Consider the following 26,243-nt stretch of genomic DNA (forward strand, 5'->3'; position numbering starts at 1 on the left):
AGCAGGCGATGACATGTGTCAATGATATCCCATTACTCTATGAAACAGTGTGGCCCTCAGTAATGGAATCCCTGCCCTGTCCCTCTATCCTGCACCTGACTCTGGGATAAGTCTCAGAGACAGAGTGGCCCATTGCAGTCATAAAAGGGAAGCATGCCATGCTCAGTGCTCTGAGAGACCAGGGAGTTCTTTCCAAGCAACAGGCACATAAAGCGTAAATAGGAAAGTGAACAGCAAATGGCATCACTGGCCTGTGTTGATAAGTGATGACTGAGCTGGAAGCAAGTGAAAATGGAATCATAAGAGGATGACAGGGAGGCAGTATGGGAGCCAGAGTGATAGGCTGAGAAAAAAGATTGTACATCCAGCATCTTCCTTAAGGCAGCAGGGCAGCCTTCTGACTGTGCCCTAAATGTATTTGTACCTCCTTCAACAGGAAATGCCACAGACAAAAAAGACAACAGGCACCAGGGCTTCTGAAAAGAAGAGTCACTGGGATTGCCTCTTTTGACACGTCAAACCCTATAGATTAAATACAAAACAATAACCCACAATGTCTTTGGCTTTGAAAAGTCATACTTTGTTTTTAGTACCTTTTCCTTCTACCAAAACAAGATTTTAAATTGGCCTCCTCCAGCCAGGAGCAGTAAGAACTCAAGTATTAGTTTCAGCAGCAACAAGAAGTGTGCCAAAGACTGTGCTAAGGACTTTGAAAGTATATCTCTTGAAATTTCCAGCAGATATTTGGTCTCAGTCTTATTATATATAAGGAAAGGGGACCAGAGAGAGAAACAACTTGACCTGTTTATTCCACATCTAGTAACAGATGCAGAATTTGAATCAAGAATAAGGAGTTTGCAAGGCCCACCACTTCACCAGTCCATTGGCAGCATGTGATTAACAGGAGAGCGCTGTTCACTTTGAAGTGCTTTGTATAAGGATTAGTCTGATTTGCTCATGAACAGCAGGGTTCTGCTGTTTTGTGTAAGAGTTTATGAAGAGAAAATGCATGCAACATAAAAGTGAGAACTGGATAAATAGGACTTAAGAGATAAGAAGAGTAAATATTTTAAAGCCAGCACAGCTCATCTGTAGCCAACGATACCAAATTTTAGTAACTAGCATGATGGAAATTTGTTTAATTGAATTCCCTTTTGGGAACCACTTTAATGAAGAGATTAAACATTTTTTAGCTATGTCTTATTAGCCACATACAAATGTGTGTTTTTAATGTGCTTAAGTATATTTCAAATTCATTTTACCTTTTTATAATACCTGCTTGGAAATGTAATATCCTCATTACAGAAAACTCAGAAATGTCAGAGGAGTAAAAAGGGTAAAAGTTACCTTAAAATGGCTTCAGTGTGCACTAAAGAATTATACTGCCAAAGCCACCTAAAGAGCTCTGTTGGTTCTGGTAGCCAAGAGCCTTTGGTTCTAACCTTGGTTACCCCAGAGACTAGTCCGGAGATTTGACAAAGTCTTTTAATTTTCTGAACCTTAGCTTCCTCTTCTGAAAATGAAGGTTGGAAGATTTGAACTATGAGATCTTTAAGGGCCTTTTTCTGCTCTGGTGTGTAATAGAGTTCTATTTCAGACATTTCCTCAGCTCATGCTCACAATGACTAATCTGCTGGAAAATACCTGTTGTGGATGGAAGGTTCTTCTGTTGTAATAGGAGCAGCGGGGCTACGTCCCCAGCACCCCGGCCACCTGCTAGCTTATGCCCCAAAATAATTACATAGACACTGTATTCTTTTAAACACTGCTTGGTCCATTATATCTAGCCTCTTCTCGGCTAACTCTCACACCTGGACTATCCCATTTCTAAAATGTGTGTAGCACCCCTAGGTGAGCTTACTGGGAATATTCTAGCCTACGTCCATCCTGGGTTGGAGCTTCATCCATCACATCTGCCCAGGAGAGGGGAGCATGGCCTCTGAGCTCACTTCCTCTACCTCCCAGCATTCTGATCTGTTTACTCTTCCCACCTATGTTTTAACCTATGAGGGCCAAGCAGTTCCTTTATTTTTTAACCAAAGACCTTCTTCCATCATTTCCCCTTTTTCTGCTTAAACAAAAAAAAAAAGGGGGGGGTGGAGAAAGAGAATAGTTGGGTATGGTAGTACACACCTTTAATCCCAACACTTGGAAGGCAGACGGAGATTGACCTCTGTGACTTCAAGGTGTGGTAGCACACACCTTTAATCCCAGTGCCTAGAAGGCAGAGACAAACAGATCTCTGTGAGTTCAAGGTGTAGTAGCAAACACCTTTAATCCCAATGCCTGGGAGGCAGAGACAGGAGGATCTCTGAGATTTCAAGGACAGCCTGGTCTAGAGAGTTATTCCAGGACAAAGATGGAAAATAAACAGAGAATTTTGATATGTGACACCTTCTGTTGTGGGGAGCTGCAGGTTGCATTCCGCCACCCAGCTCCCGCCACCGTTCTTCCATCGTTATTCTAAATAAAATCAGCTTCAATTCATGAGTACTGCATTTCTACCTCCATTAGTCTTTCCTACTACCTCCCCTCCTTTGTTTCTTCCTTCCTTCTGTCCATGAATACTAATTCAGTAAGTCAGTAACTTTCCCTTTATCAGTGAATTATATCTGTTCACTATTTGCACTTATTTACTAAATGTTTCCATGGAGGAGCCCGTGTATTAGGAGCGGGGATCTAGCCCTAACAAGGGAGATGACCAATGCCTCTTAAGGAGAGTTCACAGTGATGACAGATGTAAGGGCGCTCGAGCATTCACAATCAGCCTGCTAACATGCTAACGTGTGTCCCAGTGGAGCTGTTCTGAACAGCATGGGCATGTAGAGGCAGAGTAGAGAAAAGTACTTTCTCTGGGAAGGGGTTAATAACCCTTAAATCCAGCGCCAAAGGCTTTTCATCTGACAAGAAGGAAATGCTTAGTTGCGAATAGAGGAGAATTTGCTGAATCAGCAAAATAAGAAAGAGGCGTCAATAAAATCAATAGGCATGGCATTGATGGAGGTGTTGCCAGAGACAGAGAGCCCACCACTAAGAGTGAACACAGCCAAAGCCAAAATAAATTGTCTGGAGAGCAGAGGTTAGAAATTTGGAAAGGCAATACAAATGGCTAAACCTTGGTGTTTAGAAATGATGGATATTTAGTCTAACCATTAGCTTTGTAGTTGGAGAAACTAATGTCCATGCAAGAAAACACATGTGTCCCTAGAGAAAATGTGGTCATTACCAGAGACCATCTTAGAATTAAAACTAAAGGGGTGGAAGGCAATGACTGACCATCAACTCCTGTTGGCCTGAGCTGCGGCCTCTACTCTTCACTACCTTCATCTGCTCTCTGACATACTCACGTCGCTGTCAGTTCATTCCCAGTGTAGAGATGAGAAAGCTGAGACCAAGGAGCTAAAGCAGAGTCTCACAACCCTTGCTTCCCTGGTCACACAGCTAGACAGGAAAAGAATGAGCACTGAAACCTTGTCTAATTGACTGATCCCAGACCCAGGGGATCTGCCTTCTTTCTGCCTGTTTCCTACTCTCGAGGCAGTCTGAATGGGGCCCCTAAGGTGGCTGCTTCTCATTTGCAAAATACATATTTGTTGTATAACGAGTGACAGTAATTAATGATCTAGCCGAGTCAAGGAAAACTTGTTCAATAAGCACACAAGGAAGGAAGAGAAAAAATATAGCAGTGCCCTTTCAGAGAGCAGACTTCTCACTGTCACAGGTATTCCCAAAAAGAAATGGGAGGGGTAGATGTTAGTGCCCTTTCCTGGAGAATCACTGGTAGGCTAGACAGAAACCAAAACAGCTTTCTCATTGCTCACTGGAGCCTGACTTCCTTTCTGTTTGCTAGGAGTAGCCATTTTACCTCTCCCTTTATGAATCACGAGGTCTGTGTCTTTTGGCAGATCATAAATCAGTTCTGGGAGTCTCGAGGACAAATCCCAAGACTTTTAATCTTTAATATTAGACATGTTTAAAGTGGTGAATATTTCATGAAGGGGCTGTTGCATTTTAACACATCATTAGCAAGTCCTGCCCCTCCCCCATTGGCAAATTATCACTATCCAAATTCAAGGCTCTCAGCCTTTTGAGTCAATTTTCCTTTCCTCCTGCAAGAACCAGTTCATTAGAACATACATACAGCACACCCACTCAGCGGACCACCCCAAGCATGGTATTGGAGGAAGGCTTACAGAAAGCATCACTGCCTGCCAGAAGGCGCCATGACGATTTACCAAATGCTTAGGAGAGGGGAAAGGTAGATTTCTCTTTCTGTCTCTCCTCCTGCCTTTCACCAATCTTCTCAGTATTTCAGATTCTACCTCTGACCCATCCTCTGACTCCATATACCCTTTTCTCCCAATCATGTTGACCAATATTTCTGAAGCCTGGCTATTTGTCAAACACTTGCAAAGTGCTGGCCACACAAAGGTTAATACACATTCGAATGCATAGAATGAGTTAAAGGCTTATCCGTTCCTCTCAGATTGCTTTAGGGAGGATCAGATGTATAACATTCATGGTTCATTGTTGAAAAGGGGAGCTTTACTAGATAAATAGAAATGTCTTAAAACAAGTAGTCTGAGGATAGTTTCACAAGCTGTTCCTAACTGGTCTTGTTTATATGGTCTTTGCTTTGTTTACAAAAAGCATTAATTCATAAGGTTTATAGTATGTATAGATGGATACCTCTAATCAAGATAACCTGATTTTAACACCCCAAGCCCTTATAGTAAAGCAAAAGAACAGATTGATTCCTCCAATTTTTCTGTGACTTCTACATGTGTACCATGGCATACTTAAAGCCCCCATATGTATGTGTATGCATGTACACAATAAGTAAATGCATGTAGAAAATGAACATTGAATTCACAATTCCTCTGTCAAACAGCTCAAATTTGTTCGTATATTGATTCTGAGACTCATAATTCTCTTCATGAAGCAGAGATAACACGAGGCCTTGTTTTTCTGGAGGTCAGCTTGAAATAAGTGTATCTGAACACCTAGTAGATATGTGGACTCTCATCAGTGGCCTCAACTCTCTAATGTGACTTCTAAGTGTCTATCATGTTCCTTTTCAATTTTTAAAGAGATTCAAAATGAAGTGCAAGAAAAATTAAAGGCCAAAATTAAAAAGTCTTTAAATCTCCCATGTTAAATGCAAATCCCTCATCATGCTATGAACAGTTTCAGTCAGCCCAACTGGAGTTGCTGTGATTTACCAAAAGATGGAAATGAAGGCACTCAAATAGCAACAGCCAGGAAACTGACCAAATAAAGCTGAAGGTTAGTTATACAGGGGGCTCATATTGTTGAGGGCTGAGGTTTACTCTCTTCGAGGCAGCAGGTTAAGCTATGTAGCTTCTAAAGGCGTTTCCCCGGTGTGGGTGTGTTTGCCAGAATGGTGGGTCTGTACATGGTCAGGCTGCCCTGTCTTCCTTTCTTCCTTCAGTGTGAGCACTGGTGATGGAACTTAAAGCAAGTGTTCTGCCACTGAGCTCAAGCCCCAGCCATGCGGGTTTCTCAAAATAAAGTTTGGGGGAAGTTATGTGTATCATCCCCAAGGAGAATCACTCCACTGAGAGCACTTTATCCCCCAAATTTACTTTTTATGGACTCTATTTTTAAAGAAGCATATGTCAACATTTCACAAGTATACCTTTGGTGGAAAATAACTAATTTAACTTTAAAAGTTCACACCTTCAGAAATACGCCGAGAAGTTATCATAAGGAACCTTCTGAAACTGTTATAGATTTCTGAACTTTGGAAATGATAGACAAGGCATATTGAAAGCATCACAGGCAATGGGAGGAGATACTCAAAGTGGGGTCTGCTAGGAGGCATGCATGCAGCCTCACACAGACACGGCTAGTGAAGAAAACAAAGGGGCAGAAGAATGGACAGAGACTCAAGGAAGGAAGCACGCAGCAGATAAAGAACAGGACAGGGGCAGAGAACCAGACTAAAAGGGAGAGAGCAGGGGAGAGGCAACGAAAGGAAATGAACGAACCAAAAAAGGATTAAACTTTAGGCAAAATACCCTTTCCAAAAGAGGAAATCAAAAATTTCTTGAAGGATTTGGCGTTGGACCAAGGGTTTATGTGTTGATGGGCAAGGCTGACTCATTCCACTGGTAAGACATTTAATTTTCTAATTATGCTTGTGCAATACATGAACATTTATTTATATGTACATATATAGTCAAATAGAAATGCAAACTTTTTTTTTAAGAAAATAGGCTCTCTGTCACTACCTAACTGCTTCCTATTTTCCTTCTCAAACTGTGAGCCCCATCAACTACTGAGTTACACCTTTTGCCTTTGTGTCTCTGGTGTAGGACTGAGCTTGGCTAAATGTGTACAAACTGTAGTAGGCAGAAGGAGAGTGGTTGAAGACACAAATGAGCAGATACATTAACTGCTCCACTCACAGTAGTCAGGGGATAAGGAGTACGGTTCCCTTTTTCACAAGTCTTTCCCAAAACTTTCAGCAAAACAAGAGAACCAAAAGAACAGTATATGTGTAGAGGCAATGTATCACAAAGCTTGTTTCCTTTTGATTACAGGGGAGTGCAGTTGTCACGAAGGTTACGCCCCTGACCCAGTTCACAGACATCTGTGTATTCGCAGTGACTGGGGGCAAAGCGAAGGGTGAGTGACACGGGACCTCAGGGCTGGGAAGTCGCACACCCATTCATTTACCTCCTAATCTAGAATCTGCAGCAAATAAGACTGCAGAATGCTCAACCCTAAATCGCACATCTGTACCTGCCCTCTCCCAAAGGCTTTGGAAGAGCGGCTATAAAGTTGGTAAGAACCAGAGGCAGTGGACGACTCCAGTGGACGACTCCAAGTGTAAGGTGTTTGCCAGCCACAACAGAACAAATGCACATATGAATTTGCAACGATTATGACAGCTTGCGCAAGACCTGAGCACGCTCAAGCAAGACAAAATTCCCAGTAGGGGGTGAGGAGAAGTGAGCATGAACCAATAACTGAGGACATAGCTGCATTGTGATAGTTTTTGGTAATTGTCTTAAAAGGTGTGACCCTTGGTAGGTCAATCACTCTCCAGAGCAGGTCCTATACCCAAGTTTATAAAACAAATTGAACTTGATGGATTTGAAAAAAGAAAACAAAGAAAGCATGGAGTTAGGTGGTTGGAGAGATGGGAGTAGAGATTGGATGAATATTATCAAAGTACATTATATCAGATTCTTCAATAACAAATAAAATATTATTTTAAGTATAAATAAAACACTTTACACACACAGGCAGCCCAATAAATATACCTATTTTCTGGCTGACTCACACTTCAGTACTAGAGGCACATGACTGAGGAAGCTTCTAGAGAACAAGTACTGTTTACTCATCAACCCAAACAGGAAATAATAAAGTATGCTGAGGAGGAATTGGGTTATTCGTTGTTAATGCAAAAATGGACAAGTGAGTTTAACAAAAGTGTTGAGTCCTTCTGTGACGTGAAAACATTCCTTTAAAATGTAGAAAGTCACGTTTAGCATTTATTTCTCTGGAAAATGATTGTTCATATCGCTATTACTGAAGAGCACGACTCTGCCTTACCTAGGACTGATGCCATGTCTTGTCTTCTGTTTCCTCCGGTATTTCCTCAGACCTTGGCCTTACACAACACTGGAGAGGGGCTATGATCTGGTGACAGGAGAACAAGCCCCTGAAAAGATTCTCAGGTGAGTTGACAGTTTTATTGGGGTATGATGCTAGGGAAAGGAGAAAGGTTAGACAGAATGTGTGTTTGTACAGTCTTAGAGTGTTGATCCTCAGCTTCACTGGGTATAAAAGAACTCTCATTGGCACTGAGGCAGCATCATGGCCCGTGTTGCTATGGGAATCTGGTTCCTGTTTGTCTGGCTGCTGGACATATAGACTCGGGTACTTGAACTAGAAGAGGCATTGCTGATTTTTCAGTCTACCCACTTAAAAAAGATGCTATAACCTTGCTCTCTTCCTATTACCTCTGCAACCTCTGTGAAATTGTGTATAAAACTCCAATGCTTAAGCAGATAAAGGCACACAGCGAATTAAGTGGCAGGCCAGGGAATAAGATGCTGATTTGGATTGATTTAGACTCCGTGCTCTTACCCTCTGTGCCAGACTGCTCCTTGGGACTTCTTATGGAACTCCTGCTGGGCATCAAGACTGCATGGGGCACGGAAGCAGAGCTACAATAGTTCTTGTCTTCACAGTGTCAGCTCATTACTCATGCAAAGATAACAAGCAACACAAAGCAATGCAAGGGCCAAATGATGAATAACGTTAAGAGACAAGCATCTCAATATGAGTAAATCTGCTAACACTATGCTTTGGGGAATAAAGAGCATTCGGTTGGGTGGGGAAATGAGAAAATGCCCCTTAGGGACGGGAGGAGGGCCCACTTTTTCTTTTTTCTCTTTGCTTCCCGGGGAGTTCCCCAATGGAAACTCTTAAATTGCAGGTCTACTTTCAGCTTGGGCCAAGGCCTCTGGCTTCCGGTCAGCAAAAGCTTTGTGGTTCCACCGGTGGAGCTGTCCATCAACCCCCTGGCGTCCTGTAAGACGGATGTGCTCGTCACAGAAGATCCTGCAGATGTCAGGTAGGGAAGTCATCTTTAAGACACTGTATAGAGGACTTCTTAGAGTGGTGGGATTTCTTCTGCTTCAGCTTCACAGGCTTTCTTGGGAAGGAAAGAGTTCAGGAGTGTTGATAGAGGCCTGGTATATTAGAGAATGTTGTCAAATCCATCTGCTCCTAAGTCCCAGAAACATCTTCTGTTGTTGTGCCACCCTGGCTACCCTCATTGCTCTCCTTCTGTGATTTTATTTAAAAAAAAATGAAATAAAACTATCAGATGCTGCTATACCTCACTCACTGTGACATATATTATGAATGAGCTTATCATATAACCATCGTTAATTAGCTGTATGATAGAAAGTCATGAAAGTTTGAAGGATGGGCTGTTTTCTATTATGAGAATAAAATTTAGAAAATCCACAAAATCTGATTCCCAAAGTGTCAAGGCATCTTGATCTTAACTCATGAAATGAATGTGACTGAATCTCTACTTTCATATCTTGACCCTCACAACCAACTTCCTTTGTAGACTTGTTCTGCTTTCTTCTAATTAGTGGTTCATATATTATGCTGTCCCGTTATGTGGCGTACTTCTCAAGGTCAAAGAAAACAATTTACTTAGCTCTGTAATCCCTAGTTTCTAGTACATATTGGACATCTACTAAATGTTTATTGATTTCATTAAGTCAGGGGCCTTAGATCTGATCCTAGTACAAGTCTGGATTTTTCTAGTGAAGCGTTATTTCTGTCTCTAATTTGATTAAAGAAAACCTTCTAGAAACTATGATGTTGTCATAAGTGGATTCTAGTATTAATTATGCAAATGACTTGCACACCACTTACTGATGAGTGAACTGAAATTAAAGCCTGGCCCTGATGACTGCCTGTGACTATTACCCTACTACTCAACAATTGTCACAGATTCATTACGAATGGAAATGTTGTCAACATGTACATGTCAGCACGGATATTCTTCTGAGAACTCCCTGAGGAGCAGCTCTCTGCGTCTGCTACACTTCACATGGAAGGATGAGACTAACACGTTTTTCTGGGCTATTAATATTTTTCACAGCAGCTATCTTTTTTTAAAAAAAAATGATATAATACTGATGCTGAAGGGATAACTCAGCAGTTAAGAAAGTTTGCTCTTTTTCCAGAGGATCCAAGTTCAGTTCCAAGATGGTTCACAGCTGTAATTACAAGCTCAAAGGATTCAACATCCTCTATGAACTCAGAGGCACCTGCACTCATGCACATATGTCAACACATATGTACACATAATTAAAATATTAAAGAAATTAAAAAATTAATTAGGACAATAAGTGAATAGCATTTACAAAATGCAGTGGAAAATCATTAAAAATTGAAGAACAAGCATATTTCTGTATATTCTAACTGATTCATCACGGTTTCCATCATTTCCATGTTTTAATATAGGTTTGAAGCAGATGAAACAAGAAAAGTTTGCTAAAGTCTCTGGGAACTGCTTATCACAAAAGTGTAACAATGTACGTCTAATAGAACCACTCTCAAGAGCTCGAATGACCTCAGCTAAAATCCCTTGAAAGGCACTCTGCAGAGCTATATGCGCCCTGGGACTTTAGTGAAGATATGCATGTCAGATGCACTAATGGTCACATGTGTGGGGTTGCAAGGACTCGGTGAGGGTGTCATTTCTACCATGTGTAAGAAATAAGATATAGCCAGGTCAAATTTTCTAAGTTTCCATTTCTTTGTCTGTAAAATGAAGATAGCGGGATTTCCTCATGAAGTAAAAGAATAATACTCATACCCACAAATAGTAACCTAGTACAATAGCTCATACCCACTGATGGTACACTATGTATACTAGCTCATACTCACTGATGGTACTCTATGTATACTAGCTCATACCCACTGATGGTAGCCTTGTGCAATATAGCTCATACCCACTGAATGTACCCTATGTACAATAGCTCATACCCACTGAATGTACCCTATGTACAATAGCTCATACCCACTGAATGTACCCTATGTACTAAATAGCTCATACCCACTGAATATACCCTATGTACAATAGCTCATACCCACTGATTGTACTCCATGTACAATAGCTCATACCCACTGAATGTACCCTATGTATACTAGCTCATACCCACTGCTGGTACCCTTATGCAATAGCTCATACCCACTGATGGTACTCTATGTACTAGATTCTTACTGATAAAATTGCATTTTTATCTTTATATCATCATTTTACAAATCTATGCTGTTCTTTTCATTTTATTTATAAATGTTAAGCACGCACACAAAAAACTATCTTAAAGGCCAGATTGGGTTCTTACCAGGAAGTGATAAAACCACATTTTGGTCTCTACCTAGCAAGGGTGGATAAAAATGATAGTCTTCCATGTGAAGTGATTTTCACTAAGTTGGTTGATTCTTCCAAGTGACATTAATAAACCGTTTTTGACATGGCATTGTCCATGTCAAGTATATCATGAGTGTTTTAAGAATTAATAAGTCCCAGTCAGGTAATATGTTAGAAATTAATAACTAGTAGATCATAGCTGACATGAAATCACAGCCAAGAGATGAAAATGAGGACTGTGGCAACTGCAGCCACAGGGGGCACATTACAGCAGGCCTGCAGGACTGACTTGAAGGTGCACCGCAGGTTTGGACTGGGATCCCAACATGATAAATCTGAGTAGAAGTATGGGGCCTCTCACTATCACAGTCAGAAAAGCTGTGACTCACTGTGTTAGTTAAATTTAATAAAACTAATATTAACAAAATATGGCCATTATAGGAAACAGATTAAAGTTTTATGTGCTTATTACAGGAGCATAAATTAGTGTGGTGGTTTGAAAGAAAATGTCTCCATTTAGTGGCCCTATTAGGAGGTGTGGCTTTGTTGGAGTAGGTGTGACCTTATTGAAGGAAGTGGAGACAGGATTTGAGGTCTCCTATGTTCAAGCCATGCCCAGTGTAGCACTCAGACTCCTTCTCTTGCCTGAAGATCAAAGTGCTTAACTCTCAGTTCCTTCTCCAGCACCATGTCTGCCTGCATACTACCGTGTCCCACCATGATGATAATGGACTAAATTTTTGAAACTCTTAGGTAACCACAAATAAATGTGTTTTCCTTTATAAGAGTTGTCATGGTAAGGGTGCCTCTTCACAGCAATAGAAACCCTAACTAAAACAATTAACATGACCACTGTGGTAATCTGTCAGGTAGTGTCTACTCATGTTAGCTGTATAGATGCCTAACACATTGATTTCACCACTAAGTAGGTGTGCAACAGAGACTTGGAGATGTGTGTGTGTAATAGTATTGAACCACAAAATCCAGGCACAAATATATATATACTCTTATAATGATTTATACTATTGGGCTTACTCGTTTGTAAAAGCCTTGGTATTACTTTGGGTGATAGAGGATTAATGGCTAAGGACAGTTGAAGGGTTTGTGTGGTGCTGATGGAGTTTGATATTTTCATCTTAGCTGTGCTTTTATAAGCATTTCTCCTGAACATTCATCAAAGTACACAGTTTTTGTGAGAATCTTTTATTTGATTAAACATAAACTTCAATGTTTAAAGTTACAAACCTTGGAGCCTATCTGAACCTTCCCAGTTCACACCTTCATTCCATCAAATACTCGAATGTGAGGTTTTCTCTATTTATGCTTTAAGCTTGAGGACATTGAAAATCGAAGGATTTTTTGTTTTGATTTTGTGGCTGGTTTTTATATCGTGTAATAGAGAAGAGAAAATTAAATTGTCTAATACAAGTAAAGTGCCGACTTGACAATGGTTTGCTCTCTAGAGACATTAATTATCATGCTTATAATGATAACACAATGGATTTTCTCCTCTTTTTCTTCTTCATTCTTTTGTCTTTCCCTTACAGAAAGGGTGCATCTAATTGAGGGTCCATTTTTAAATCAACAGTGTCTTAGTGTTGAGAGTTTATACTGATCTTTGTGTCATAAGAATTTGGATGAGCACGTGCAGTTTCCTGTGGTTTGCAAGGCCTATGGCTTTATACACATGGACATCTTTATTGGATAAATGAAGAGTCATGTGTGGGCAGTCAGGAGATGCTTGGAGAGGTGGAAAGGGAAGAATACACTGTTTTCAGAAGATAGAAAGAACACTGCTCATTAACTATAAATCATGGGAAGACCAGCATGGGCAGCATTTAGGTAGAAGAGAAAGCTTTCAAGTCAGATGGGGGTAAAGGGGCAAAGAGAAGAGCCCTTCCCTGGTGGCCTCCTATTCTCTAGCTACCCCAGCATGAAGCTGCTGGGTATGAGAGCTTCAGTACTGGAGACACTAATAATGCCAGCTACGAAGGTGGGGGAGCGAGAGCTCCTGAGTTCCTTTCAGTTCTTTAGAAGAATAAAACCTGCCAGTCCCTGGTGCCTCTTGTGTGCCAGGCACTGTGCCAAGCACCCTAGTGTTACCGGCATGATTAAGGCTTACCTCTGCTTTCAGGAGGCTCATGGCTTAGCAAGGAGCATGGAACAAGAGGCTGACTGGAGGAAGGAAATAAAAGTTCCTTGTGGAGAGGGAAGCACGGCCAACAACGCTTCTTGCTGCACACTGGGCCTTCTTCACAGTTTGGCCTGGAGCAGAATCTTCTTATAAGAGAAATGTGAGAATAGCTATTGTAGTTAGAATAATAATCATCCACAAAGCCCAGCATTTGGAGCTCCTCAGTGATTTTTCTATGATCTCAATCAATGAAAATGAAAGAGTGAAGTGCTGTTAATTTCTCAACAACGTTGAAAGAATAATGGGTTATCAGAATGCAAGCTAGCATTGCACACTATGTGATCGCTTTCACACTGAATTCTTTCTGAATAGAATTAAGAATTTCTTCTTGTTCTTTTGCCCTTTCAATTTGAAGCCATGAGAATTTACTGAACATATATTATATGGAGGGCTATGTAGTTGAGATACAACATATAAGAAAAAAAAATCTCAATGCATTAAATGAGACAAAAACCACAAAAAGATGTACTTTGTGATATTCCAAAAAGAGGGACATTTCCAGGCAGAAAGAAAACATAATGCCAGAAGTGGCCAGACATATGTAGGGGTTAAAAGGGGGTTTCCACAGATGTGGAGATCTCTGAATCAAGTATGCAGGATGTCACTCTGTCACCCACTGCTCCACAACTACCAAGAAACTTGTTAGAAACTCAGATTCTCACACTGGATCTATGGTAGACCGAAAGCGATGCCGAAACGTAGAAATTCTTAATACTTAATCCTTGTTAATACTATTTGTTTTTAAATAACCTTTCATAAATATTATCAAGACTTTAACATAGCCTGGTTTACCTTACTTATGGTTATGTGTCTAGAACACCATGGTGATACTTTATAAGAGAGAAGCAGAGAGTATTTGACACATACAGAAGAGACAATGTGAAGGAATGTGAAGTTAGTGTATTACAGTCATGAGCCAGGGAAAGCAAATAATCAGCATGAAAGCTGGATTGCACACAAATATACACACACACATATACACACACATAATACATACACCACCTCCACAAGAAGGATGACCTTGATCTCAGCCCAGCAATACTGATTTAAGATTTCTGGTTATAAAAAAAAAAAAGATTTCTGGTTATATTTCAAGCCACCCCAGTTTGTGTGATTGTTTATAGTGAATACAGGAAGCAGCACCTACTGAGTCAGATATTCTGAAGATTAGCCCAGCAGTTTAATGGAACTGGTTCTTGAATGATTCACTCTGTGAAGTTTGACTTCAAGTCTACTAGGAAATGAAACAAAGAATAAAGTTATCCTGCTTGACTAGAAAATAAAGTGTATGAGAGCTTGGACACTCGAAGGTGGCCTTATCTCCTGGCATGGAGATGCATTATTCCTATTTCTTTTTATCTTTCCCTCCATTTTCCTCTGGGTTGACTTCTTTCTTGTGCACAAGTTTCACTCAAGCCCAGTCTTGTAACCTGAGACAACATAATGTTATGCACCTTAACCAGAGCCACATAGCTCAGTAAGTGGTGTCACTTGCCCAAGGCCACAGGCAGTAAAGGACAAATCGGGATTTGAATCCTTGAAATGTGGCTCTTTTGAGTACACAACCCTCACTTGTAGATTTTGATGCCTCTGTTTGAATAATCATGGGACATTAGCCAGTGCTTCAGATCAGTTCTTGAAGGGGCAGACTGCTTTATTTACCTTGTCCTGAATCACACGCTCGCTCTCTAAACCAATCTGTTACAGGACTTAACTACATGCATTGTGACTAGAAATAGGGTAGTCGTGAGGGAAAGCTCGGAATGCACAGTGTGGATGTGGGACAAGAAAAAACCACAGGTTAAACACATGAACAGGTACATGTCTGGGCTGGAGTTTTCACTTCTGTCAGACTGGAGCAGTCAGTGGTGCAGAAAGGGATGCATGACAAAGACCCTGGGGATATTAGAGAAAACAACTGTTCTATTTTCTCCCCTCTCCCTATTCTCCCTTCTCCCTATCTCCCACGTTGTGGACCTCATGGACTAGAGGCACTGAGTCTAGTCAGGGAGTGTGTTCTGCAAATGGTAGGCATACAGGCTAAGGTGAAGTCTTCAGCAGACACACACGCTGGCTTCTTGCCTGTGTGGTAGAAAACATGCTTGACTCAAAAGTTGTAAAACCAACCAGGGAAGGAAATGGTGGTCAAGGCATAGATTTTTGCCACCACATAGAGCTGGATGTGAATTCTCACTCCACAACTTTGACCAAGCCTGTTCTGAACTTCCAAATGAAAACCCAGAAGGAAGAAGCTAGTGTGTCTCTTCCATATGATGATTGTCAGGGTACATGATATATGTAGAGAGGCTTGCATGTCACAGTGTGTGCATTTGATGCCCACTGAATAAAAGGAATATTTATCTCTGAGTGTGTATGAAGCTGAAACCCATTTCTTTGTCTGTATTTCTATCTCCTTATCAGCTATCTAAATATCATCTATCATCCATCCTTCCATCCATCATCTATGTATTATTATTTTTATAGCACTTTTCTCTATAACCCAGAATGACTGGAAGCCTGTGATCCTCCTGAGTTATCCTCCTCCATGTTGGAATAACAAGTCTGCTTCACCATGCCCAGCTGAGAAAATGTAAAAGTAGCAGCATTTGTACTCCGGAAGAAGGAAACAATGACATAGTACAGTATAACTGGGAGATTAGAGATAGAGTTCGTGATACAGAAACAGCATACAAACAGGATTTCTGCTTTATTTCTCTGGATCATATTTTTTTGATAGAAAAAGTGTGGAAGGGGCTGGAAACAAATATGAGCAAGATACAATGACACAGGCATATGAAAACACCATAGTGAAACCCATTTCTTTGTATCCTAACTAAAATAGTTGATAATAATAAATGTGCTGACAAGAGAAAAGCATTGGAGGTAAAGAGATTGTGCCCAATTAGTTTGTGAGTTCCTTTCCCCCCTTTCCTACACCTCCCTCTGCAATCATCCACTGCCAGTAATTCCTCAGCTACGGGGGGGAGGGGAGCCTCAGAACACAGCCCTCCACGCATTCTGGAAAACTGGCTGACAGGAGCTGGTGCAAGTCCTGTGTGAATAGCCACAGATGTTATGAAGATGTCATTCATGGCTTTTCTCCTCAACTGCTGGCTCTGAAGTTCATTCTTCTCTTCCACATTGTTCCCCGAACCTTGTTTGGAAGAAGTTGACACAGATAACCCGTCTATCACTGAACACTCAGTGTCGCTTACTCTCATCACTGTGCACAGTTACGAATCTTGTGTTAGTCACTACACACTGCACAAATAAGGCTCTGACCAAGGTAAAGAGCAACAGCACAACTCTAGGGGTGTAAACAGAAATACGTAGAAGTCAATATCACAGCATGGTCATTTAGCAAAACAACAACAGGAGGTGCCGTACCCCCAGAGATTAGGGCTTCACAGACATGGGCATTTGACTGGGTTTGCATTACATTACATGACATCCCTCCTCTGGACTATGTCTCAAATCCAACCCGAAAGTAATTGGCTACTGTGTAACCACCATGCTTTTGTTGCATAGATGGGTACAGCTTACCTAGCTGGTTGGTGTTGGGACTTGCAGGAGCCATCATTATTAATGTCTTCTCTCTCCTATCAGTTGCATGGCACCTTCTGACACTGGACAGCTAGTCAGCTGATAGAAAGTTTCCTGACCAGCTTCAGATTAGTTTCTCTTTTTCAGTCAAAGTGAAATGTGTTGTTTTCGATGTTCTGGATCTTCCTGATCACAACTCATAGGGAGGTATCCCATACCTGACACAGACATTTATTTGCAGCTCTGTGACCTCCTAAGACTTTTTTAAAGAAAGTATGTTTTGGTTTAGTTTGGTTTGGTTGGTTGGTTGATTTTGCTTTTTGTGGCGTATTTTTTTTTCTCTCTCTCTCTCTCTCTTTTTTTGTTTTGTTTTGTTTGTTCTTGTTTTTTGAGACAGGGTTTCTCTATGTAGCTTTGGCACCTGTCCTGGAACTCACTTTGTAGAAAAGGCTGGCCTCAAACTCACAGAGATGATGTCAGCCTCTGCCTCCTGAGTTCTGAGATTAAAGACATGTGCCAACACCACCCAGCTGAGAAAGTATGTTTTTAACCACGATTTGTAGACAAGCTAGGAGTGCATTTGTGAGGCTGTTATGAGGCGGGGTATGGACATCTGAAATGGAATCTCAAGCTGTCAGACTCCTCCCACCACTGACCCCTTCCGTACCAGTTCTATAAATGTTCATTTCTCAAAGGGCAAGAGATCTTTCATAAGCAGTCCACTTAATAGTTTGCAACCCCAAGATTAGGGTATTGGACAAAGTGAATAGAACAAACCTCGTGACAAACTGTGCAGGTTTGAGTTCCAGCTTTATCACTTGTTAGCTAACGTTGACCAAATTATTCAGGCCTTCTTAGCCTCAGTTTATCATCTGTAAATGGGAATGATAATCACAGTCTTATCGCTGGATGTTCTTGAGGTGTGAACAACATATTTAAATTCTTAGTTGTTTACTTGTAAATGGTAATGACCAGTTCTGTGTCTGGATCTGTCTAGACCCCTTTTTATGAGTAAAAATTGTGACTCCTTTCAGCTAATAGTTCCTATTTCTTTTCAGGTGGAGAAACCTATGATCTAAGTTCTCTACACAATATTACTTGAGTAGTAAGTCAGTTTTGAACCTAGACTGTGAGCCTAGTGGTTCCTGCCGGCTGCTGCTGATGCATAGGCAAGTCATAGAGGGAGGGGGTTACTGGCTTTCCCCCTTGGTCTTTACTGGCCATTCGGTCAGTAAGGGAAAGAGTCCTTTCTTACTTTTTTTATTTTTTCAAATTTTCTTCATATGTGTAGGTAGACATGCGTATGTGTGCAGGTACACACGTGTGCAGATGTGCATACATGTGGAGACTCGAGGACAATATGGAGTGCCATTCCTCATAAGCCATACCTTGTTTTTGAGACTAAGTCTCTCAGTGGCCAAGTACTCACTGAATAGGTTAAGCTGGCTGGACAGTGGGTCCCACAAATCTGCACTCAGCACTGTACCTGGTGGTTTGTTTTTTGGGTTTTTTTCTTTGAGGGTGAGGTGTTGTGGTTATTTGTTTTGAGTTTTTGTTTGTTTATTTGTTTGTTTCAACATTAGAGGACCAAACTCACCTCCTTGTGCTACCCCTCTCACTGAAGGCGTCCATCCTTTCTGCAAATGTGTAATAGGACATGCATGAAAAAAGAGATTGTAAGTAACTTAGAAGCCCCTTTGACCTTGGCTCATAGAATTCGGCATCAGAATTTACTCTGCACGATCACATTCGTCCTTCGTTACGGGAGATGAAGCTCTTTTGACAAACAGTGTATAGGCTGCCACGCTTGCTAGCACATGGGTTAACTCTCCACCATTCTCCTCCTTTCCCGCCGCCTGTCATTCAGCCAGTGAGCCTGGAGACATATATATTTTTCCCATTTTAGTTTAGCGATCATAATAAAAGTGAAGTCTATTAGGATGAGTTTCTGCCCAGGCTCCGTAAATCTCTTCAAACACTGAGCAGCATGGGGTTTCTGTTAGTCTTTGCCACGGGGGAAGCTGTACCATACCCCGGCGGGCAGCCCAGGTGCAGGGCTCAAGACACAGCCTCTGTTAAATGAAACTCAAATGGAGACTTTAGAATATAAATATTGAAGTGACCCAGGTTGGATAAAGGAGAACCAGTTAGCTAAGCATCTATCTTACACACAGGAAATGGTAAATTATTAAAATTTTAATAAATGTAATGATAAATATTTGATGTTGAATTATAGACGGCTTTGCAGCTACAGTGAAACTGAGAAATGACTTGCTATATCTGCATTAGAAGTTAAATACTTTTCAAATGGGACTTGTGATGCTGCCGCAAGTCTCCACATCTTCAGACTGAAAAGAGGGACAGACAAGAAAGCGTGACTCGGAGCAAGTATGCTGGGCTGGTGAGAAGAGAGGACCCCCGAGTCTGAGGGATGTCTATGGCCATTGCCCAGTGCCAACCCTAGTTCTCTATCTATTGTCTGAGAATGCACACGTAGGGGAAAGCAGCCAATATCACACGCCTTCCTCAGTCACTCTCCATCTTATTTTGAGGAAAAGGGTATCTCACTGAGCCCACAGCTTCGTGATTCAGCCAGCTTAGCAGCTGGATGAGCCACAGGGAACCTCTTGTCTCTGCTTCCCTGCTACTGAGATTACAAACAAGGGCTACTGCACCTGGTTCTCTGTGTTTGTTTTCTGTTGGTGCGAGGTATCTAACTCAGGTCATCTTGCTTGCATGCCAAACACTGTACTGAGTATTCCCCCAGGCTGCAAATCTATTGTTATTCTCCTATTTCACAGATATGGAAGTTGACATTCTGAGGGCTCAAGCAGGGCAGTTGGTGAGGGGAAGCACTGAAACTGGAGTGAAGACGTCTGACTTAAGAACCGTGTTCCTCCCATCATGCCATAGGACCTCAATCCCTGCAGAGCATTTTTCTGCTTATTATAACTCAGGGTGATTTTAGTTTCAGGGAAAAACAACCTGGTTTGAATGATTTCAGTGAGACATATATTGGAATGTTGTCCTGGGAAATGGGAGAGATCAGCTCATAACAGAGATTGAGTGAAGAACATACTAAGATTCTGCTTCTCCTTCTTCACTTTTCTATCATTATGGCTTCATTCTCTCAGACTATGCAACTTGTGCCTTCCCATTTGCTGCTCCTGTCCATCTTGAAGACTAGTGGTGATGATACTCATGTGTCCTTAAATATATGTGCTTCTTGACATTAAGGAGGATTGCTTTGCTTCCACGGTATGGATTTTGTAAAATTCCAGGGAAAGAATATTATTGGTCTAGCATATGTTAAAATATATCTCAGTTACTCATCATTAGATGACACGGGCAAAGAGGGGATCAATGAGGCAGCCATTCCATCCTACATTGCCCAAATTCTTCCTGATAGTCTTGTTATCAGTCTATCTTACAGTTGGAGTACATCAGAGATGGTAGATATGAGAATTTCCACATGCCAGCTCAGCTAAATAGGTAGGCACTGCCTCAAATCTTACATTGAGAAGATTTTAAGACTAAAGTGGGTCCTTTGAACTTTCTATCTCATGACATTATGATGTTGTTCCTCTGTCAAATGAAGAAAGATTTCTTTCTTCAATTTTCTGGTATCCTAATACATGAACTGGCTGTGTGGGTGCCTAGCCCATTTGGATGCTCACCTTCCTGGTCCTGGATAGAAGTGGGAGGACCTTGGACTTCCTGCAGGGCAGGGAACCTGGACTGCTCATCATTTTTGAGAGGGAGGGGGAATGGAGTGGGGGGAGGGGGAGAAGGGTAGGGGACGGGGGGGGGGGGAGATGTGTGGGAGGAGGGGGAGGGAAATGGGAAACGGGGAGGAGGCGGTAATTTAAAAAAATTAATTAAAAAAAACAAATGAAGAAAGATTGTTGGTTGCTGAGATGCAAAGAAAAGACAGTCATATAGACGAAAATGTTAAAGATGAATTAACAGTAGAATTGTCTTATCCAATGCTTTTTATTAATCTGTTATTCTGTTAGCTCAGAGTACATATTTGGCAAAACCTTATCTTGGTGCTAATATATTTTCTGAGATAAATTTCTGTCTTGTAGCAGAGTTGGAGCCTCCTGTGTAACTGCTTCTTTGCAACACACACACATACAGGGAGAGAGGGAGAGAGGGAGGGAGGGAGAGAGAGAGAGAGAGAGAGAGAGAGAGAGAGAGAGAGAGAGAGAGAGAGAATGATGGTGGTGGAAGGACAGAGAGAGGGGAAGGGCTAGAGAGATACAGACAGAGAGACAAAGAGAAGGAACACACCACACCATTTTATCAGAAGGCATTTCAATGAACAGACATGATTCCTTTTCTTTCACCAACCGAAGAAAAAAATATCAAAGAGAAACACAGGAACAATCAGGTTGTGTAATAAAATTGGAAGAATTTTTTCCCCAAGTTTTGGGAAAGTTCTAAAAATAACGAAGGATAAAGAGTATGCCATAATTGATTCTCCATGTCCTTATGAGCATCCATCTCATGATTCATACAGAATAGTCCGCAAGGTTATTCCAGTGCTGAGATCATACCAATTGAACATGTCCACAGCATAATCTAGAATGGACAAAGGAGGATAATGAAGTACTGAAGAGAAAATATATAAGTAAAGGAAAGGATATTGCAATACAGCTTCTCCTAGGATGCTGTGGATAATGAACAGGAGTGTTCCTGTGTGTCTATGGTTGTTGGCTCATGTTCCCCCTAGCCTACTCTAGCACTCAAATCTAGCCTTCTCAATCTCTACCCAGACAGAGATCATTATTTAGTATCTAACATGCTGGTGCCCAAGCTCTGCCACAAATGATCTACAACAATGAATGAATTTCCTTTGTATTTCTGCCTTAGTTTCTACACTTTTGAAATGGAGATAACTGTAGGATTCTGGTTGAGAATCAAATGAGAGAATGGATAATGCTTTGAATAAACCATTGGTCATTATTATTACTATGATGTAACTATTTGGCCTAAATACAATTCCTGTATCAGAGCCCTTGTTAGGCAGTTGTTGGGCCCTTTTTAGTGCGAGTTTTAGCTGATATTCTTTATGTTTTTATGTGCATTGTACATGATAACTGAAGTTGAAATACAACCCAAAATGTTTCAGAAAGAAATATAAGATTTCTGGCACTGTTATTTGCAGTAGTTAAATATAGAAACATCTCAAGCATCTGTCAGCATATGCATATATAATTAAAATGTAGTATAAAATTTAATGGAATATTATTTGCCCTGAAAAAGGAAGGACATTATGACATCTGCTGTAATATGAATGAGACTAAGGACATTATACTAAGTCAAATAAGCAATTATAAAAGTGTAACTGTTGAATATTTCACATTTATGAAGAATTCAGAAATATAAATCACAGATACAAATGATAATGGTGGCTACTAAGGGCTGTAGAGAGAAGAGAACAAGGAATTGTGTGTTCTGTGTATTGCACAGAAAAAAGTTTCATTGTGTGAGATGAAAAGTCTTCTAGTGAAGGAGAGCAGTTCTAGCTGCGCAATACATGCCTGATAGCCCTGAACTTTACGTTAAGATAGTAAATTTTGTGTTATGTGTATTTGCTATAACTTCAAAATCGAGCAAAATAAAATGGAAGAGAGTGGTTTAGGTGAGAGTATGAAGGGTCTCTCCAGTCAGATCTGTTGCCCACGCCAGTCATCTCAATTAAATCCTGGCTTAAGTGTTCTGGGTAGCAGAATCCATGGCCCCAGAGTATCCAGCTTGCTGACTGCACCTCTTTAAGGTGTTTTCACAGTCCTGCTACCATGGCCCTGGGTACAGCAGGATGGTGTTCACTGCATTGAGATGGAGCTGCCTGGGAAGATCTGTACCCTGAATCTGCATTCACACTGAGCTTCTGGTGCTGGGGTACTGGGGTGGCTCACCAATGACAGTGTCTATCCAGCTGGGTTGAAGGCAATACTTGTAAAACAAGATGAAAACACCTTGGGATGTGCATGACTGCACGTATTATACAAAGACATAGTGTTGGGCAAAAATATTTTATACTTTAATAGATTTATTTATTCTAGAATATTGTATGTGTATGAGTATTATACCTGCATGTATGAATGTGCACCTTGTGCATGTCTATTGCCTACACAGGTAAGAAGACTTTGGATCTCTTGAAAAGAGACATATAGATTGTTGTGGGTCACCATATGGGTACTGGGAACTGAGCCCCAACCATCTGCAAGAGCAACAAGTGCTCTTCACAGTTGATCTATCTTTCCATTCCTTTGTGGAAGTATCTTATATTTCTACTCATAAAAGCTGAAAATAGCATAGGTCAAAAAGAGAAGCCTTACTTACCTGTAAAAGAGTTTAGAAGGAATAGTTTAAACATGCCCTTAGGTACATTTGATAACTTCTAAAGTGTTTCTTTTGTTCACAACCTATAGGGTGCTATTGGCACCCAGTGTGTATAAGATGGGCATGCTCTAGATACCCCACAGTGCAAAGAACATCCGTTCTCTAAAAACAAGTAACCCAATTTCAAATATCAAAGATGCCCATGTTGAAAAGCTCTTCCTTAGGTGAAGGTATACTGTCCCCATTAGAAAAATGAAAAAATTAAGATGTCCTTTCAAATACATGTTCTTTTTCCCCTTAATTCCTTTCCATTAAATCTAGAGTTGATTGTTAGCCACAAATATAAGCATAAGGAAAACAGGGCTTGGTGGCGGCATAGAGAGGGACAAAGGATTGTTCTAGAGAAAGCAGCAGCAGCCTGACTTGAAGGTTGAGCATCTGCTCAAGGTGTTTCAAACCCCTAGGCTGGAGAGTCAGAAGGAAGCTTTACAGATGTAGGCTCCATTGTTGTGTGTGGAAACATCGCTCGCGGAGAGAAAATCAAGGTCTAACAACACCCGCACTCCCTTTAAAATGAGTCTGAGACTCTCTACCCTCCTTTACTATGACAGATTTTGAACATTAAAAAAAAGTTTACAATCCCAGCTGGGCTGGCATAAATCACAACGCCTCTGTACAGCAGCAGCAGACATGACTTATGGCCCCATCACTATGGCAACAGGAGCACAGCCTGCAGATGCACAAAAGCGCCACTCCTGCCTGACGGGCCTTGGCTGGGCCCTGATGGAGAGGCAAGTGTTCCGGAGAAAGGATGTATTCTCCAGAATTCGCTGCCCATTTGTCTTCATTCAGCTCAGGAGCAAGCCCCCGTCCCATCTCTTCTACTCTAGTCCTCAGCTTTCAGTTCTTTTTCCTCATTCTCTTCAAAGTGGGATGATCTTTTCACCTTTTACTCTTTCCCCCTGAAGGTTTGAAAGAGAAGGACCCACCCATTAGAGCGTGCAAAATTCACATTGGGTGTGCCTGGTCATGTGAGCTAAGCTCTGAGTTATGGTGATAGTTTCTACATGCTGTCGATACCTGAGAACCCTTCGTAGATGATGTCCCCCATGGTGCTGAGAGTTGGTCTCTCGGAATGTCTTCCTTCGTATGCCGCCTCTTATGCAGTCAGCTGGCATCTCAACTTCAGCCCCTCCCGCTGCTCCTCCTGCTTGCTGCCTGCAGTTCTCTCCTCAACACTGCTTCTCCCAGGACCCTCCAAGATGTGTTAGCTCTTTTCCTGATTTTTCAGGCCTATTCTCTTCGCATACTTCTTTAAGCAGTGGCCTTCTAGTCACCTACCAAGGTTCTACATGTGACAGCACCTTCTGAAAGCCTTTTCTGACCCCCACTGCCATCCAGTGGGGACACCTCTCTCTTCCCACCTACAGTGTCTGCCCTCTTCCCTCTCCCTGCTGGGTTCACTCTCCAGATGAGTGCTAACGTGCCTAGGCCTCACCACCTCTCCCTCCCTCAGTCACTGTCACACAGGAGCCCTACCTCCCTACTGCACTTCCTCCTTCCCTTGTCTCAGCTTCAGACCCGTGCCCCATGGTAGTCAAGGACTGCAGTCTTTCCAGTCTGGGTGACTGGAAATTCTATAATTGAATTGATCCCAAGAATTCGTTTTGCCTTTGAAGAAGCACGAACTGCATACGTGCTCCTGATGGTACCTCCCTCTGCAGTCCTGCACTGTACTCTGTGTTGGCCAGCTGGACTCAGTTCATTTCTAGGTAGCTTGTATGTCTCCAGGTCACTGCATTCGGTCTGTAGTCAGGTTGGGTCCATGGCCACAGGAGGTCTATCTATACATTTAGACCTTCTATGAATTTTTCAGCATTGTTTTTGTAGTTTTCAGAGTACAAATCTTGCATTCATTTTTATGAGTTTATTTTGGAATATTTCATCTTCTTATGTCCCTGTTAGTGGGATGGCTTTCTTAATTTTCTTCTCAGAATGTTCACACATAATATATAGAAATACAGTTGACTCTTGTACTTTGCCCTCATTCATATCTTGGAGCCTGATGAAGTCAATAACTAGTTTGTGTGTGTGTGTGTGTGTGTGTGTGTTAGCATTTCTATATCCAAAATCAAACCATCTGCAAAAATAGAAATAGTTTTCTTTCTTTTTCAATCTGGACTTCTTTTATTTATTTTTCTTTCAAACATTCCTGACTACAAGCTCCTGCAAATGCTAAACAGAAGCAAGACAGTTTATATTTAGTTTTACAACTGTTCCATAAGCCTCACATTGCATTAATATAAAAATGTTAGAAATACTTGCCAAAAGCCTAGCCATAGGAATAAGCATTCAAAAGGTCTAGGGTAGTACTAAAGGTGATGGAAGTTTCACAAAACTTTCATTTGCTGTGCAGACATTTTATAGACACATAAAATCAAATGCATACAATGGGGGGAAATAGAGGGGAAACTGTCTAGGGAACAAAGGCAACTGATGAGAAGGGAAGGAGCCTGAAAGGGGAGGGCAGTATGGCATAAGGAAAATGTTCCAAGTACTTTGTATATTTGCGTTAAAATGAACTTATTTAATCCTGCATGCTAAGAAAAAATGCAAATAAATTGAAACACATTGAAAGTGGTCAAAACATGTAGCCTACTAAAAGAACAGAGCAAAGCAAAACAAACAAACAAAAACCCAGCAACAGAAGAACTAAAACCTTTCAACTTGAGCTGATGTGCAAACAGGGTTGATTATGCAGCTTCTCTGGAAAGAGGCCCTGTTGTTCTCCATCATAGCTTGTGTCAGAGTTAACGGAGATGGCTTGCTCTGTTTTGCAACAAACGTAAAATTCTGCCAGACTTGAGCGCTTGTGTTCTCTTCCTCGTCGTTCTATCCACAGCAATAGCACTTGCTGCTGAGGAGAATGAAAAAAAAAATCCTTACTGTCAAAATCTTCAAATCTCACAACACCATGAGGTGTGTAACCAGTACCCTTGTTTGTAGATGAGAAAAATCACGCTCTTTTTGGAGCCACTGATAAGAGTACATAGGTGGTGGAACGGGAGGAGGGGAGAGCCAGACAGACCTACATAGATTTGAATGTGAGCTTTCCCTTCTCTACGGATCCCAACCTTACCCTACATTTCCAAGTCTCCACCCTGCTCAAAGTTTCAAATCAGCATTGGATTTGTTAGCATGTCCACAGGGTAGACT

At 41.3% G+C, this 26,243-nt stretch overlaps 1 protein-coding gene across 1 annotated transcript in view; it reads left to right on the top strand.

The window, feature by feature from the left end:
- The window catches only part of Astn2 (astrotactin 2), a 671,847-nt gene that overhangs the window by 159,268 nt on the left and 486,336 nt on the right, over positions 1 to 26,243 (top strand). Inside the window, exons 6-8 of the mRNA XM_050121817.1 lie at positions 6,567 to 6,651; positions 7,635 to 7,709; positions 8,474 to 8,611. Of these exons, the coding sequence (XP_049977774.1) occupies positions 6,567 to 6,651; positions 7,635 to 7,709; positions 8,474 to 8,611 (298 nt within the window). The remainder of the gene's footprint in view (positions 1 to 6,566; positions 6,652 to 7,634; positions 7,710 to 8,473; positions 8,612 to 26,243) is intronic.

This window comes from Alexandromys fortis, unplaced genomic scaffold (genome assembly GCF_014885135.2).
Source record: "Alexandromys fortis isolate MF-2015 unplaced genomic scaffold, M_Fortis_MF-2015_v1.1 scaffold_183, whole genome shotgun sequence".
Classification (NCBI taxonomy): domain Eukaryota; kingdom Metazoa; phylum Chordata; class Mammalia; order Rodentia; family Cricetidae; genus Alexandromys; species Alexandromys fortis.